The sequence below is a fragment of the Mercenaria mercenaria genome, chromosome 10 (genome assembly GCF_021730395.1).
Source record: "Mercenaria mercenaria strain notata chromosome 10, MADL_Memer_1, whole genome shotgun sequence".
NCBI lineage: Eukaryota > Metazoa > Mollusca > Bivalvia > Venerida > Veneridae > Mercenaria > Mercenaria mercenaria.
The window spans coordinates 9,135,187-9,154,102 of record NC_069370.1 but is presented as its reverse complement, the minus strand read 5'-3'; the positions used below and the strand labels follow the sequence as shown (position 1 = coordinate 9,154,102).

General features: G+C 34.7%; 1 protein-coding gene across 1 annotated transcript in view; it reads right to left on the bottom strand.

Moving 5' to 3' along the window:
• The window catches only part of LOC123559794 (uncharacterized), a 36,682-nt gene extending 17,766 nt beyond the window's left edge, over nucleotides 1-18,916 (bottom strand). The window contains exon 1 of the mRNA XM_045351895.2: nucleotides 18,423-18,916. Coding sequence (XP_045207830.1) covers nucleotides 18,423-18,474 — 52 coding nt within the window. The 5' untranslated portion in view covers nucleotides 18,475-18,916. The remainder of the gene's footprint in view (nucleotides 1-18,422) is intronic.

Below are 18,916 nucleotides of genomic sequence, written 5' to 3'. Positions count from 1 at the left end.
ATGACTATTCTATCAAATATTCATGAAGATTTCTAAGGAGTATAACTTAAGGTCTCACACTCGGTGTCCGTTTAATTACAGCCTTTTTATAGGAACAGTTCGCACATAAATTATTCAAAGCCGAAGTGTTGAAGTGAACACAGCTTTTATATTAGGTATTATTCTGTGCCAATACAATTTCATAGAATTATTTGTTTGTTCACAGGCATTTACACGTCAAATACAGTATGAAGTAAAAGATAAATATATCGAAATGCAAATAGCTTGTATAAAATCTAAAAATGCACGTCAAGTATTATCCTAGTTGAGACGTTATTGTAATTTAAAACATTGCATTTGTTTTCCAGAACATATTCGGGTCAATGAAGACACAGTCATGTATCGATAATATCAACTTAAACCCTGTCCTAATATAAACACAACACTTTATTCTATTTGCATATGCTTTCCTCCAGGAAAAGTGGAGGATTTGTGTTGACTTAATACTTCTTAAGGGAAAAGAAAAGGCATGTTGAAGAAAGAAATCATTTAAAGAGTGTCAGTATTCTACTTAAGAAACAGGACTTTCCTAATTAAATACCTGCGTGTCTGAGAAGAAAAACTGCCAGTAAAAAAAATAAAATAAGGAAACGTCATATTACTTTATCTGAGAATGTATCAAAAGATACAAATTACTAGGAACAAACATATCAAAAGGCTGGACCAAATATTTGCAGTATTACTCGGCTATTAAATGTTTCAAATGTCTGCGTTGTGCTAAAATGGTAAAACATATTAAAACTGCTAAATCACTGAAAGAAGATTTACACAATAATTTCAGCATCAAGGTTTATTTGTGCATACAATATTTTCTCGTCTCAATTTCATTACCATTTACATCCATGACAACGCAGTCTCGTATCCGCATATTGTTTTAAATATTTCAGTACAGTTGCAATGTAGAATTATTCATTGCTGCATTTCATGGCTATACTGCAACAAGCTAACAAATAACCTCCATTAGAGAGAAACATTCTGCAAATTAACAAAATCTGTGGTTTTCTATGGAGCATGTAGATCAATATTTCCAAAGGCATTCTCTTTGTGATTATAGAAATCATTAGCCTTGAAATGACACCACTGGTCTCTCTTTTATTCAACTGAACAGGCGTACGCGAAAATTGCCTTTATATAGCGATCATAATTTAAGAAATGATCCTGGTTCTCAATGAGAACAGAAAGGGACGTGTCTTTTATAAATGACAACAAACATTTTCAGGAAAATAACCTTGCGAGCAATATTTGTGTGTATGTGTTTTTGCAACAGAAAAGACATAACTTGACAATTTGATAGTGAGGTATATGCATGAGAGAGTTTCGGAGCATCAGCAATTTCAGTATAAGGTTGTTTCTTTTTACAGATCAAGAGACATTAGATATTTGGGGGAAACAAAACAAATATAAGATAATGTAACCTGGAAACTGAAGTATGAAGTCACTGGATGCTAAAGCTTCAAGTACTCGACTTTTACTATTATATTTAATTTGTCATATATTAGATTTAAGTAAACTGTTAAATATCTTCGTTTTTGATGTATTTGCAACAATGTCTCAACCCAGAAATTTCACATAACTAGGTTTAACGTAATTTTCATTATTCGTTTATCTTATTTCTTTAGAAAAGAAATTTTCTTTTTTATAGTTGGGCAACTTTTGGAGAATAACAAAGTATCCAAGTCGAATGGGAAGTTCTGTACAACATTTATTGGACAGGTAAATGTTCGTCAATATTTTGTTTTGGCGTTGATCCTTAACAGATTTTTTTTTTCGTCTTGACAGGCAAAAACTGTTTTGATATATGCACATTATTATTACTTTCTGACATGTCTTGAGTAAATCTCCGAAGATTGTTTACCTCAAAACGAAGAGATGTGCCAAAGTCGTTGTTTAAGGTTTCAATAGTTCGGTAAGTTTGATATTCCAGCTATTGTTTTTATTAAAGACAAACATATTTTCTATATTAGAAAAGCCTGAAATAGAAAAGTTTTTCTGTATATCATAAGCCAACAAAGTTGTCCCGTAAATAGACAATATATTGCAAATAGTGCCAATAAAAGACATAAAATGCCAATTTCATTAATACAGACGAAGATATATTTTGGTCTGCAGCTTCTGCCTGGAAATTTAGATTGATTATTTGGCACTAAATAAATTCACGTTGAATATACATCATACCTCTAACATATTTAAAAACATGCAGCAGACAATGATACGTGGAAGAAAAATATTCACTTGTATATGATTTGTGCAAAGGAAAGTCACGTGCCCGCACAAGATAATAAAGGAAGTTCTTGCCAGTTGCTAGACCACTATATTGTGATATTGTTTGTTACCTTGTGTTACAGGCTTCTATATAAATTAATTTCTTTTTTAGCCGGTCAGTGAGCTTCATTGATTTGTTGTAAATATACTCAAGCTGTTCGTGCTTGAATAACGTATCACTTTCAATTTGTTGATAATCATAAAACAGTTCTATAATTTGTCTTTTGAATATTTCATTATATAGATGTATGGTAGTGTTGAAGCGAGGAGAATCAATCAATACTTTATGCAGAAATATTTAAATTTTGAGAACATGAAAGAGCAAAAGAGAACGAAGTGTTCTAATCTAGACAAACAGTCTAGATTCCCTGTTCTGTTTGTGCGGTTTTATTTTATTTTTATGTCTTACTGTATAATTTTGATATCACAAATGTATTCCTGCAGATTCACCCGCCCGCTTAGCTCAGTAGGGAGAGCGTTTGTCTACGGATCGCGGGGTCGCGAGTTCGATCCCCGGGCGGGGCGTATGTTCTCCGTGACGATTTGATAAAAGACATTGTGTCTGAAATCATTCGTCCTCCACCTCTGATAATTCATGTGGGGAAGTTACTTGCGGAGAACAGGTTTGTACTGGTACAGAATCCAGGAACACTGGTTAGGTTAATTGTTACATGTCTGAAACATTGTTGAAAAACGGCGTTAAACCCAAAGCAAACAAACATATTCCTGCAGTTTGCTACAACAACTGAACATAGAGTATGGTCTTTTATAGAATGACCTTTCCATTACAGATGCTGGAAATTTACAAGAGAAACAATGATTTTTTTTATGAGACGCCTAGATATGTACAACAACATTAAAACATTAAAACTTGATATCAAATACTTTGTCCTATTTCCTAAAGAAATGTAATATTTTCGACAGAGTTAAAAACGCGACAACATTTATAACTCTACTAATCTTAGACTACTTATATGCCTTCTCTGTGTTTTTTTGTATGATTGGAGCGCATAAGAATATATTTGTTTACACATCATTCATCATCAAAGTAAAAAATACCAGTAAGGTAAATAAAATCCGGAAAGTAGATCCCTCGAAAGCACGAGAACAAGGCAAACAGTGAAGAATGCAGACTCGGTTTGATTGAGTCTGTTCGTGAGCAGTCATGGAATATGCCCACGCCCCCTAGCACCGGGTTAAGCAGAATTCAATCTTCAAATCTAATTGAGTTGAAATTAATGATCCCGAAGGACCAGAAAATATAACAACACTGAGACGAAGCCAAAAGCCAAAAGGTTAATGGATATTGTCTTGAATTAAACTCTTTCTAAGTCTAACTCAAATACAATTAAGAAAAACGAAAGTATTAATTAAAGACAAAACCAAGTGCCAAGTATAGAAGATCACAATAACTTTCTAAATCAGTTTTTTTTTTGTAATCTGTTGATGACCTTCATAATGATGATTTTAGCTTTATTAAAACAAGGTGTCTGTATGAGAATTGTGTGGCAATTATTTTGAATGACAGACACAGGTTACCGGTGTTCGGGTAAAAAAATACAAGGACAAAGAGTCAAAAAGAATAGCCATGCTCCCAAAAACGAAACACTACAGTAGTGGATTGTGCGCAAATAATCCTTCTCTTCTGTGATGAATTTAGACCATATTTCAAGTCAGATTTTATTAGAGAGTGATAATGGACTGGTGTCTAGCGAGAATAAGTAAAAATATGCAATTGCCAGTTTAGCTAGTTATATATACTTGAGACAAATACATTACTTTTAAAAAGTTATTTTGATTTTCCGTTTTTTTCATATATAAGATTTGTGTTATCAATAATCACTACCTCCAAACAGTCTGATATTTCTTTCTTTATAAAACTGGGTATTTCTATTTCAACTTTTTGGATCTGATTTAAGGATTCAGTCATTGGCATTAACACGAATATTATTGCAAATATTAAAAAGACATAAAATGAGAATTTCATAAATAAAAACAAAGATATCTTTTCGTCTGCAGCTTCTGCTTGACAATCTATATTGGTTCTTTGGGATTGAATAAAATCACGTTGAATATAAATCATACTTCTCACAAAACAGGCTATGATACTTGGAAGAAGAATATTCGCTCGTGATGTGATCTGCATAATGAAATCCTGCAACGGAATGTCACCTGATTGTACAAGACAATAAATGAATCATATGTCAGTTGCTAGACTATTGCATTTGAGAATTTGTCTGATACCTTGTGTTACAAGTTTCTATAAATGTTCAGCTTTTTTCAATCGATCAGCTGAGCTTCATTGATTTGATGTATATCTACTCGAGATGTTCGCGCTTTAATAACGTATCAGGTCTAAAGTCAGTCTTGAGAAGGTTTCATTATATAGATGTATGGCAGTATTGAAGCCAGGAGAATCGATCATTAATTTATGCAGAAATATTTAAATTTTGAGAACACGAAACAGAACAAAGTGTTTGAGTCTAGACACACAGTCTTGATTCACTGAAGATTCCCTGTTCTGTTTGCACGTTTTTTAGTTTGTATGTCTTACTGTATAATTTTGATATCACAAATATACCAGTATTCCAGTAGTTTGCTACAACCAACGAATATAGTAGTCTTTTCCTCACAGACGCTGGAAGGAGAAACGATGAACTGAAGTTAGGCCTGAATACAAACGTCTAGATATCTTTTATTAACGCATCGCATGTACAACAACATTAAAACTTGATATTAAAGACTTTGTCCTATTTCCTAAAGAGATGTAAAATTTTAGAGATTTAAACATTTTAAACAACGAAACAACATTTATAACTCTATTAATCTACTTATATGCCTTCTCAGCATTTCTTGTATGACTAGACAACGTGAGGGTGTATTGATTTTACACTTCGTTTTAGAATTAAAGTAAAAATACCAGGATCAAGGGTGAATTTTCTATTCATCTACACTAACGTACCTGTACATTTCAGACAGTTACAATTAACATTATAATGGAATCGAAAACACTTTATGTTAACATAACTATTTTACAAGAAGATTTTAACAGAAGGTATCTGGTCGCAACAGAAAAAGTTTTAATATTCATTTTTTTTCTCGAAATTAGAAGTGCATACATGCCAATCTAGCAAGAAAGGATCTTACAATTTGTACTTGCTCCGAATTTAGCAGGATTACTTACAGTAAACTATTTACCAGTCTTTTGACATTAGTAACCTTTCTATGTATGACTGTTTCAACAGACTAAATTATACTGTTGAAACTCGGTATCTCAAGTTCCAAGGGATCGAGTGTTTTACTTAGAGAAATCGAAATTCGACTTAAAATGATATTTTGTGTACGTGTTTTTGGGACAGGACTTTGAAATGTATTCGAGATAGCCGGAATTTTAATATAAGGAAGTTCGAGATATCGAGTTTCAACTGCATTTTAGTCAGTGTGAACGTTACAAGCTCCGCATTATCAAATGCTAAAATACATACTAAATATTCACCTTCTAAATTCGAACGCACGTAGAAAATAGGAGTCCAATATAAGACGATAAATCCAATAGAGTTATGGCAAAATAGGAGCACATATAAGCTGTGACCAGAAATAGAACTCCTTGTAATCTGGGAGACAATTTAGTAGGCTAGCTTTATTTCATTGAACGGTTTGGAATCTCGTTAATGTTGATCCTAAACAGTACCCCAAACCTTACAACAATCAAGAAATTCCCACCACATGGCTTCCGCGATATCAGTTGCTACATTCGATTATTACACGCACATAGTATTCTCTAGAACTTTTGTAGTCTAAGAACACATTGCCATTTTATGCAATCAGCGCTAAATCAAATTCCGTTTTTTCTTTGGTGCTGACTACATCGAAATTCAAACCATGATACTGTACACAAATATTTTGACCTCACTAACTCGTTAAAGTTGCAGCGATAGGGACTTAATGCGTTAGGTTTTTCGCATACTTTAAAATACTGCCATGTTTTCTTGAATGAATAGCTTAGTAGGGCTACATGGACCTCACATGGTTGCATGCGACCAGTTGATTGACCAATTTTAATTTCCTTAAGCCTAGCTATTCCTGTGTATCTTATAATTTCTTAAACACCTCATAAGAAGAAAAGTACCGGTAATAGAATACAAAAATGAGTGATGTTACACACTGGAAAATTGGCTCTTAGGCTCTAAGGTGACATACTAGCAGTTTTAGGTTGTGTGACAGTCGTAAAAATTCGCCCGGTGTTGTCATAAATATTGGTCCTTTGGAATCATAGTGTTCATTTATATTACTTCGCAGATAGTTCCGCAATGTAGTATGTTGAACAATTCGTTACCCGTCAGGAATATACGCATCAATCAAACCGAGGCTGCTATCAATTAGCAATTAGCATGATTGCATTTTATACTTGCAAACGATATAGTTTACAGATGCCGTGAGGTTTTAAGAGGGTGTTGTATTCCTGGTCCTTTTGGATCATGGAGTCATTCGATCGTTTTATTTATAACAGGCTTCCGCTTCAAGCGGTGTTAGGGTTGTGAAGAGTGTTACACATTTCATATCCTCCTTTGAAACAAATATAATAAAATCCATCTGCTATTAATAATTGTTCATAAGGGGTAACGAATCGTGCAACACTTCTCACTCCACTAGCATTGACCTAGGCGGACCTGCATGCAAAGGAAAATAAATGGACTTTATGGTTACAAAGGACCAATTTTCATGACAACACTGAAAGTATGCGGCAAATTTATATGTTTCTTAAGGATCTTCTCACGAACTTGGTACAGGGACATGAATCATTTAACGCTTTGTTAAAGTGTATCTTTTCAATATATTTAGAAATAATAAAAACTTACATTTTTGGAAAGGTCTTTTAAAGCTCTAACCAGTCCAGCAATACTCAACATACTTCTTACGACTGCAAAAACTTATATAGGTCACTAAAGAGTTAAAAAAGAATAACCCATAATGGCCATATTCAGGGATTTCTATATAAAATGCTGTTATACCTTTTGGTATAGTATAAGGCTTATCCAGTGTTGTATGCTTTGTTCAAAAATGATGATGAATATGACATTTTATTCCGTTAATAATTTTATCTGTATGTATAGTCATACCCTACATGATTGCTTTTGTATTAACCTTTAGAAAATTTAAAGTCTATTAAAAATATATATGTATGTGTAAAGACAATATCTATTTATAATAAAAAGAAACAAACCTTTGACGACTTTTGACCATTAACATTTCAAGCAGTTCACGCCACCTCATGTTCTCGTAATACACATTTAAAGGATAAAGCCTTGGGGCCTTTCACGGAAGATATGTAAAACATGGTAAGGAAAATCCAGCTCTAACAACAGTAAAAGTTATTTGTGGGAGTACCATTTTGTAGGTTTAGTGGGGTTTTGCCTACAGGCTCAATGGATTTGCTCGTGACAGCGAATGAATTCGTCGTGTAGCATTAACTGGAAACGACGGGAGACTCTAAGAAAAACGTCTTTATAGAACATCAAATTACAGAAAAGCTTTATGCTGTACGCGTGCGAAACGTAACATTTCCTGTATTAAGTATTTGGGAGGTAAATTGCAAAAGAAAATTGGCAGTTAAAAATAAATAAACGGTCGTAAAATGAGTTAGCGTTGTAAAGAACAGAGATGGAAATATAAGGATATACACATTGTCAGGCAAATGTTTCATTGAAAATCTTTTAACAATTGGTGATCATATTAAGATAGTTACTATAGCATATGTCAAATAAACGAACATTCGTGAATGCAAGAAGCCTAGAAGCTCAGTTGCACATTAGAGCTTGTTTTCTTTTTATTACCATTCATTAGTATGACAGTGTAGTTTCGAATATAAAGATATATTATGTTTAAGTATAGAGTGCAGTGAAAATGATAGCATTCAATATGAAATTTGTTATATAAATTTCCTCAAAGATTTCATGACCGTCTTTTATCCAGCAAATAAATTTATATTGAACCTTTTTTGTAGCTCTGGAAGATCAATATGTGTTTTTGGCATTTTGTCTGCAACCCTAGCAAAGAAAGTCCTTTGAGATTTTATTTATTCGTCTGGACAGTTATAACATATTATATACAGGCACAAATCAGTAGTTTCAGACATGTCTTGGGCACTGCAAATAGACGCAAAATGACTTATACCGAACATTGTAAAGCGAATAGATATATTTGCTGTTTAAAGAGCCAAGTCAGCAAACCAGCCATTCTGTTACTTTTGCATGATTTAGGTTGATTTATTCTCACAGTCTACGGTGTGCCCTTTATTGTATGCTTTTAAGCGAACCATGATGGATGGAGATCCTTAGATCGTAACATTTTACGAGTTAGAGACTTAAAAAATGGCCAGGCTAGATGTATCTTGGTTTAATTTCTGTACTTTGTCTGCGTTCCGTTACTATTAAACATTATCTTTTGGAAATATCAGTTTGTTTGGCTTTTTGATAAAAGAATAACGTATGAATGCAAGATATGTCCGTATGTGTATACAGATGTATTAATATGATTGTTAAATTGTAAACATGCTTGACTGTGACATATTTGATTTTTTCGTGTTTCATTATGTTTATGTTTTTTTTCAAGTCTAGAACTTTTCATGACAGATTATTCCTGGTAGAAATTTTGCCTGCAGTAATCACGTTGTTTCATAGAACACAGCCACAATCAAACACTGACAGCAAGAATTATTATTAGTGATTATCATCCAATTTCATGTAAAATATAAAACGTACCGCACAAATGTAGTTCATAATATATGATTTACAGCGCGACAGTCATCTTAAGATACCGGAAAACAGCATAAAATTGTGGCCAGTATACAAGACAATGTACTGATGGCGAAGGATTACACAAAATACTTTCAAAATCGAAAATGAAAAATATATTGTTAACTGAAGAAACCTTTTAAAACTGTTTTCTTTCCTAAAATGTACTCTGCATTTGTGGCAATGCTTGAAGTTCCTACCACAACTAGCTATGTATTGTACTCAACAGACATTTCTGCACATTAAAAGCCAACCAAATTGCCCATAAACTGGCCAATTTTAGTGTGACATTTAATGCGAATGTAACCAATAAAAGACATAAAATGACAATTTGATATATTTAGACAAAGAAATAATTTGTTTTCCGGCTTCAGCTAGAGAATGTGAATTGATTATACATCCTTGAATAAATATACATTTCAGCTAAATTATGTTGTTTTAAAATATGGCAAAATATAACAGACTTAGATAAGTGATTAAAACACGGCAATATATAAAATAAAAAGATAAATGGTTAAAATATGGCATCTTATAAAATAACAAGGTAAGTGGTCAAAATATGGTAATATAAAAAGAATAAGATAAATGGTTAAAGAATGGCAACATTGGAAAAAGAATATGATAAATGGAAGAATAATTTTGCTTGTCTTTGATTTGCATAATGAAAACCCCGCAAAGGAAAGTCGCGTGATCGCACAAGATAATTAATGAACTAGTTGTCAAGTGCTAGACTATTGCAATGAAGCTTTGTCTGTTACAAGTTTCTATTATTGTACTTCTTTTTATCTATTTTCCAATCGATCAGCGGGACAATATTGATCTGTTCCGTAGATTCAAGTAATTCTTGCTGTAATAATGCATCACTCTCAGTTTGTTGGAAGAGATACAATAGTTCTAAAATCAGTCTTGTGAAGAGATGATACATGGATATATGATAGTATTTGAAGCAAGGCGGATTGATAAATAATAAATGAAGTACAATTTAAATTTTTAGAAGATCAAAAAGAATAACAAAGTGTTTATGTCTGGACGCACTGACATGATTCACCTGAAGAGCCGCTGCACGGTTTTCGCGTTATATTGTTTTACAAGCCGTTTTGTGTAACTTTGAAATCAATCTACAACATATAATTATACTTTCGATTTCTACCAAATCTAGAATTTTAAAATTTTCATAAAGAAATAGGAAATTATGTATGTACTGCCATAATTTCCTACTTCTTTGTATAGTTTCCATGAACGATCACACTATTAAAAGGTATCTGTAGATACGTCATGAAGAAGAAGATAAAAGTGAACTGTGACAATTGCGTGCAGACGTCAGCAATTTAGTTAAAGCCAAAGAACTGATGGATTGTACTGAATGAACTATAGTCTAAAGTCCGACACAAGATGAAATAAAAGAAAACAAACTATTGACAGACGAATATTCATATTTTCTTAAGCATAATCTTATAAATCTTAATCCTATCTGTTAATAACGTTATAATGGTGATTTTGTAGCATTATAAAATGTATACTGGTCGTCTCAGTCATACAGATTTTCTGGCTTTTATTTTGCAAGCTACACAGCTTACCGGTGTTCAAATCCAAAAACAAGCCTTACCAAGACGACACTGCATGTCAACGTCTATAAGATATTGTCATTTTGTTATATCAGAAACAGACGGGCAACCTATGAGCCGCGCCATGAGAAAACCAACATAGTGGATTTGCGACCAGCATGGATCCAGACCAGCATGCGCATCCGCGCAGTCTGGTCAGGATCCATGCTGTTCGCTAACGGTTTCTCTAATTGCATGATTTGAAAGCGAACAGCATGGATCCTGACCAGACTGCGCGGATGCACAGGCTGGTCTGGATCCATGCTGGTCGCAAATCCACTATGTTGGTTTTCCCATGGCACGGCTCATATTGTTTTAATTAAACTCTAGACAAATGCATTAAATCTTATTACCATTTTGATCTTTCTGTACTCAAAGAATAAATGAAACACCATTTCCAAATTGTTTGTTATTTCTTACATTTGGAAAGCTTACATTTCTCCTTTCGACTTACAATGTATATTTTATTCACCCAAAACTTACTCGAGTTACAAGGTTATATTGTTATGAACGTGGTGAAGACAAATACAACAATGATAAATTGATTCTAATGCATTTTCAAGATTTCTGGAGGTGCTATAACATATTTTACATATGCTATAAATAGTTATTGACAGATCCTTGCTGTTCTCGCGTGTGTTAATCATTGGCAACCATTGTGGCTAGAATATCTTAGATATCATGATTATGCAATAATAAAAAAAACCTAAACAGTGATGATTTTCGCTATCTAATAACACTAAAATATGTTGTATCAGCACACCCGTAGTGTATGTTCTAACATTAAACTTCTAGTGTACGTTCTTACATAAAGACAAAACGTATTGGCATGTCCTACACCTTAACCATGTAGATCTATCTCTTCTTAAGCGAAACAAAAAATATCTACATTTAAAGTACGTTCAATATTACACCCGTAGAGAGACTTACTGTTATATTAAGTTCAATGTCATAACCGTAGAAACGTCTATCGTTAAACTACGTTCAACGTCATAACCGTAAAATCGTCTACTGTTAAAATGCGTTGAACGTCATAACCGTAGAAACGGCTACCTTAAAAACGTTCAACGACATAACCCTAGAAATGTCTACTTTTAAATTACGTTCAACATCATAGCCGAAGAAACGTCTACCTTTAAATTATATTCAACATCATAGCCGTACAAACGTCTACCTTTAAAATACTTTCAACGTTATAGCCGTAGAAACGTCTACCGTTAAACTACGTTTAACGACATAACCGTAGAATGTCTACTTTTAAATCACGTTCAACATCATAGCCGTAGAAAGGTCTACCGTTAAATCATATTCAACGTCATAGCCGTAGAAAAGTCTACTATCAAATTACGTTTTACATCTCAACCATAGAAACGTCTACCATTAAACTGCGTTGATATAACAGCCGTATAAATTTTAGTTTGGTCCAAACTTTATACAACCACGAAATGAGCTCTTTTTTAGATTTACCCATAGTCAAAATAATAGAATGTCATTATTTTTACACTAACTTTATTCATAAATGCAGTATTACTGAAAACGACACAAAATGTCGACATTTAAAATACACACGATTAACTTTGCTTTTTATGCTATTTAAGGAAAAAATGCTTAATGTGGCTATTACTTCTAGTTGCTTTACGGTGATAAAACAAAGTCATTGTGGCAACGTTAAATGTCGCAACGCCGCTAAATGTCGCAACCACCGTTAAATGTCGCAAGGTTGACGTTAAATGTCGCAACCACCGCTAAATGTCGCAAAATCGTCTGCCGCTAAATGTCGCACCTTTAACGTTAAATGTCGCAAAAATTTGCCCACCGTTATATGTCGCAACACCAACGCTAAATGTCGCACTTCCTATTTGACACTATGACTATCAATTCCTTGTATATATTTACTTTTTTGAGGGATGAAAAATTAACAGGTTTATGTAATACAAATAATTATCTTAATGATAAGTGCTGTTACGTTTAGCAACAAGATGGCCTTGTTGGCCCTAGATCGCTCACCTGAGTTCCACACCTTGCTTGAACAGTCACGCAAGAAAAATATTTGTGAAATTATTTTGTAATAGGGCCAGTGTTTTAGGACAGAAATATTCTTTTCTTCTAACTAAATACGATTTGGTAATAGTGTTGTATGTTTGTGGGGGTTGGGTATGTGTGGGGAACGGGGTGAATAACGACACAGAAATCTAAGACACAAACACACATCACCAAGATAATTAATAGAAAATCGTCGCCTGATTCTTATAGTGCTCTATCTCCATTTTTTGAAAAAATGAGATTTTTACATCATTTTGTTTGTCTCGCCGAGCTCTATCGTTCTGGAGCAAGAAAACGTAACTTTTGACGTCATAGAGAAAGATCCTGCGTAATACTTTGCTCCATGTCCTCTGTTTGAATGTAACAGTAACGATTAAAGTACTCTATCTCCAGGACTTAAAGCACTGTAGTGTTTAAAATTATTCTGACCAATCATACACATAAACTAACATCATGTGATCATCATTAGACTTTGTAAAGGAGTGCTGTATCTCCATTTAACTTAATCCAGAATAGCTCTAACTCCATTTTAACCAATAGAATGCACAGTTACATGCATGTGATCACAACAAAATATGGCGGATAGGCATAGTTGTAGCATGTTTGAAATATACTTAGAATGCCTATCTACACGACATGCATAGGTGAGATTGCTTATACAGGTTATTCTATCATTTTATTACTTACACAAATACATAGCATTGTCAATTAAGCTATAGGCACGAAAATACATGCAAGATTTGCAACAGACCTGTATTGATGTGTACTTCGGATAGAAACTATTTTCGTCATTCTGAAGCTGTATCTTAAGAAATACCACTGAATATAACAACGGTATTTGCAAACATGTTTCCGAGAAGCAAATTTATGATAGTAAGTTATTGTCTATTAAGAGCAGTAGAAATAAAACTAAAAACAGAACATATTTTACTTTACAAAGTTACAGTAAGGTGCCAATTAATTTTCTTGTTGATCACTTTTTTTAGCTATGCAAATTTGCTGAATGCAGTATTCGTTAAACAACAAGAACTGGCAGTACAATATCCTTACTTCCAGACGCAAAAATACTATCGTTAAACTTGCAACCCTTGACAACAGAGAATTGAAAATTAAATACTTAAAAAACAAGGACAAATATCAAACAAGGAATGCAATGCTGAAATTCAAGTCACTAATTGAATGTACGTACATGAAGAAAACTGTGAGGAATATAAATAACGATTGTGTTTGTGAGAGAGAATAGATATATATGTTTCTTATAATTTTAAGTAGTCAATACTTATTACAAATGGTTGGTGTGAATCAAAATCAATGCCACAAAACTATTAAAGTATCACATGATGTAACTGTACCGAATATGAAACATGTGTGCTGTGACTGCAAATGTTTAGTTGCAAAATAAATGCTATGAATTCTTGTTATGATACTCAGTATTAAGTTAAAATGTATGCCGCCAGATTTGAGAACGACATGCAGAAACTAAATGGAATATATACAATAAGATTAGTATGAAAGGTATGACCGGTACTTATTATTTGCTATGTAATATCTTTGAGCCTTAATTTAATTGTCAGAATTATGTGAAAAGTTAACAAGAGGCCTAAATGGGCCTAAGTCCTTCAACTGAAGAAAGCCTTAATCATCTGACTTTGTTTCTAACTAGGTTTGGTGAAAATCCTTTAACCTGTTCATTATTTTTATTATCATTTTGCTGTCACGCACCAAAGAAAACATCTCAAGTTATTTCTTTTTCAACTCTAGCGGCCCCTAAAAGGGCCAAAGTGTCCCTATTTGAATAGATTTGATATAAGACATAACATGTCCTTATAATGATGCTCCGGACAAGGTTCTATGAAGACCCATTCAGCAGTTAGAGAGGAATTTAGTAAAAGGTGTCTCTATTTTGCAACTCTAGCAGCCCGTAAAAGAGGCCACACTAATTGAATAAATTAGTTAAAGGACCTAATAAAAGTTTGATGAAGATCCATCAAGCGGTTGAGAAGTAGTCATTTAAAGGCATTTGTAGCTTTAGGTCTAATGGCCCCTTAGAGGGCCATGCGCTCCCCCACCCCAACCCACAATTAAAAAAAATGGAGGGGGCAATATAATGATGCTACGGACCGAGAATGATGACAGTCAATTGAGTGGTTCATTAGAAGTAGTCATTAAAGGTATTGTTAATTTTAGCCCTAGAATGAGCAAACAGTCTCCGTTTGAATAAAATTGAGAGAGAGCCCTCTAATGATGCCATCGGCCATCTCTGATGTAGATCCGTCCAGCGATTCATGACCAGAAAGTATTTCTATTTGTAGCTCTAGTTGCCCCTAAGAGGGACAAAGTGCCCTTAATCAAACAAATGTGAGAAAGGACCTTATACTGGTCTCTAGACCAAGTTTGGTGAATATCCATCAAATGGTTCATAAGTAGTCGTTTAAAGGTATTTCTATTTTGAACTCTAACAGCCCCTGGAAGGGACCAAGTGCCCCTAACAGAACAATTTTGGTGAAGATTCTTATAAAGATGCTACAAATCAAGTTTAAAGAAGATCCATTGAGTTGTTCATGAGATAAAATCATTTAAGGGAATTTCTAATTTTAGCTCCAGTAACCCCTCAAAGGGGCCAATCGTCCCCATCTGAACCAGTTTGGGAGAGGATGTTATAATGATGCTACAGACTATGTTTGATAAAGATCCATCAAGCGGTTCATGAGAAGTTCCTTAAATGTTTTTCCTATTTTGTTTTGCTCTAGCTGGCAGTAGCTGCCCTTAAAGGGGCCAAGATTAACCATTTGATCAAACTTGATTGAGATCTATCACAAAATTCTACTGACCAAGTTTTGGTATAAATGTAACCAGTAGTTTCAGAGGAAAAAATTTTTAAGTACAATGTTGACGCAGGAAGACGGACGATGGACGTCGTAAAATCCACCTATACTAATAGCTAAAAGAGACATGAATATAACATTGATTGTGTTGTGTAAAAGAGAACTGGCATGACTGACAAGTACAGTTACATGCAAAAATTGAACATAATATAAAAACTGTCGTTTTGTGAAAGAATACAGTTATTACTGAGAATATTTAGTTGCAAAGACAATGTCATTAGGTATTGTTATAATGCTTAGTATTATGTCAAACTTAATGCCAACTGATAACAAAACACGGAAAATCTTACTCAGCGTAATGAAAAGCTAGTTGTATTTGGCAAATAGAGTAGTTACGACTAAAAAAGATTTTAGATCTTTGTACATTGCTGACAATAATTATTGCGATTACTGAGTAATTAAACTTCAAAATATTTTTGTTGTTGTTTAACACAATACTACGATATGGTTTACGAATACCCATCTGTAAATTAGTAGGACCAATATGCCTAGTTTAATAGCCAAATATGTCTATAGCGTAGCAGTTCAGTTAACCCTGAACAATACGGACAGCTTGGTAAAACCATTGGCAAATCAGTCCAAATCTTGTGACCTTGAACACCTGCCCCTCACCACTTTCATGTGAGGAAGCCATCCAGTTGACAGGAAGAAAGTCATATACCCAGGTATCCGCGCGTGCCAAAAATAATGCACCTAGAGTCCTCCTCCTCAAAGAAAATCTTGAAAGTTGCAATATGGCCTATAATATTGTGTCAGTTTGATGATACTAAAACCAAATCCAATCCTCCCCTTTAATTTCAAAATGAGTACAGTGACTGTCATTACTGTTTAAGAGCTCTCGCACTATTTTCAATATACAATTGTAATAAATATTATCTTGCTCTATGTCCAATTTTGTAAATTCACAGTGCTCTATCTCCCGATAGAGCAATACACCTTTAACATTTTTTTCTATTTTTGTCAAATTTGCTCTATCTCCAAAGTGAAAAATGTATAAATGCAGAAAAGTAAAAACGAAATGTATTTAAAAGCATTTACAGTCTGAAAAAACTAAGCGCAAGGAACAAGTAGATATATTTATCATCATTTTCGCCCAGAAATAAAGAAACTAGACGAGAGTTAAACTTTGGAAGCGATTTTCGCCACGTTTAAAAAATGGTAGATAGAGCATCGTTCCACTCACGCGACGAAATATAAATATTTACATTTTTGAAGGGGGGAGAGAGAGAGGGTGGGGGGGGGGGGGTATGTGTGGGTAGGCGGAAAAGTAGGATAATGAGGGGAATGAGACTAAACCAAACAATTTTAAGAGACTAAAAGTAAAATAATATCAAAATTCCCGCTTTACCTGAAAGAATGTACAGAGGGCCACATAGGATCTTTCTCCGCCATTGAAGCTTGATAGTTACCTTATGATTTTAAATGTAAACCTCCAAACTAAGAAATAGAACCCATGGCTGATAAATAGAAAATCTTCGTTTCCTACAGCTGGTACAAAACACTGTCTTCGTGTCGCGTAGTTGAACACCATGTTGTGTAACAGGCCTGGATTGTTGCCCGAGCCGATTCCCTCCCCCCGCCCCCCCCCACCCCCCACCCCAAACCCCACCCTTGTTGGCTTACTAGTGACTTATACTCATCAAAGTTGCACCCAACTATTTTGGAAATAATATTTTCTCAAAAAGTAGACCAAAAACGCCCCTGAGGCGTTTATACTTATATATCAAAATTTCCCAGGGGGAAGAACCGTTGTTCCCTTAAAACGGGGGGGAGTACCCCTCCAGTATCTTAAAATTAAGAAAAAAAAATGCACCAGAGGTAACCATTTTATACCTGTTTTTCAAACTTTCCCGGGGAGAGACCCTGAACCCTCGAAAATGACAGGGATAACCCCTCCCATACACCGAAATTTTGAAAACAAAAAATGCAATAAAAGTCCAGCATTCCATACCTGTATTTCAAAATTGTCAATGGGAAAAGACCCTAACCACCTAAAATAAGGGGAGTGCCCCTCTAGTACGTACCTAAAAAATAGACAAAAATGCACAACAGGCAAACATTTCATACCTGTATATAAAAAACTTTCCCACACATACGGACAGAGGAACCCAGTACCTACCGCACGTCGCCGGTGACGCTTTTTTTTAAACTGGTCCCCCCCCCCCCCCCCCCGTCCCCACTCCCATCCTCCATCACAATTTCTGGTCCCCGGCTTGTTGTGTAACGAAATTCAGGTCAACTAAAGACATGCGATACAACGCGCGACAATACGGAGCGCGAGCTTAATGTCTCATGAGCTAAACAGGACTTCATAGAATTACATAGTTTAGACCTGAAATAAATCTAGTACTGTGGCGAGTACCATGTTAGTGCTCAAACCTTTAGATATGAAATATATAACGTATGTATGGTGCGGAACCACTGAAAAGCAAACGTGCAGATTAGAGTGAAAGGTCAATTCAGCCCTTCCCAAATCAAGCATGCATTACGCAGTCTTATCTCTAAGTTGTGAAGACTGTTTAACTTATCATATTTTGCTGTGCGACATTTAGCGTTGGTGTTGCGTCATATAACGGTGGGCAAATTTTTGCGACATTTAACGTTAAAGGTGCGACATTTAGCGGCAGACGATTTTGCGACATTTAGCGGTGGTTGCGACATTTAACGTCAACCTTGCGACATTTAACGGTGGTTGCGACATTTAGCGGCGTTGCGACATTTAACGTTGCCACAGTCATAACTGTAAGTCTTTTTATAGTTTTTAATTTTGGATGGTTCAACTGAACTTCACTTACCTATCATTGAGATGAAGACTATCAGCTTTCCTGTGTGTATATACATGTCCATCGTCAATCTCGGAGCTTTATAAACCTAAAAGACGATTTCACATTTCTGCCTATCAACCGCTTTTTGCTCCTCCTGAGTTATTTCCATACACTAATCAAATACACTTCTGGCTCAAAAAGAGGACCGCCTTTGCTATCTATCTGCTTAACAAATGTCAACACCAACGCAAAATGACAAAGTTTTACTATATTTTCTTCGTTAATAACACATTTTACTCGCACTAAATTACCAGCTTTCCGTGAAAATCAACCCTTCACCGTAGAAGTTTTTATACTTTTTCACTTAAATGCAATACTGCTTTCCAATAGATTTTCAATTCCAATAGAATTGATATCTCCGGTAACTCCGTTCTGTGGTTATTCAGGTAGAATAGATGTCATGTTTTGCAAAGAGCTGCGCAGAACAGAGTATCTATCGACCCTGCACATCACCATAAATCGCT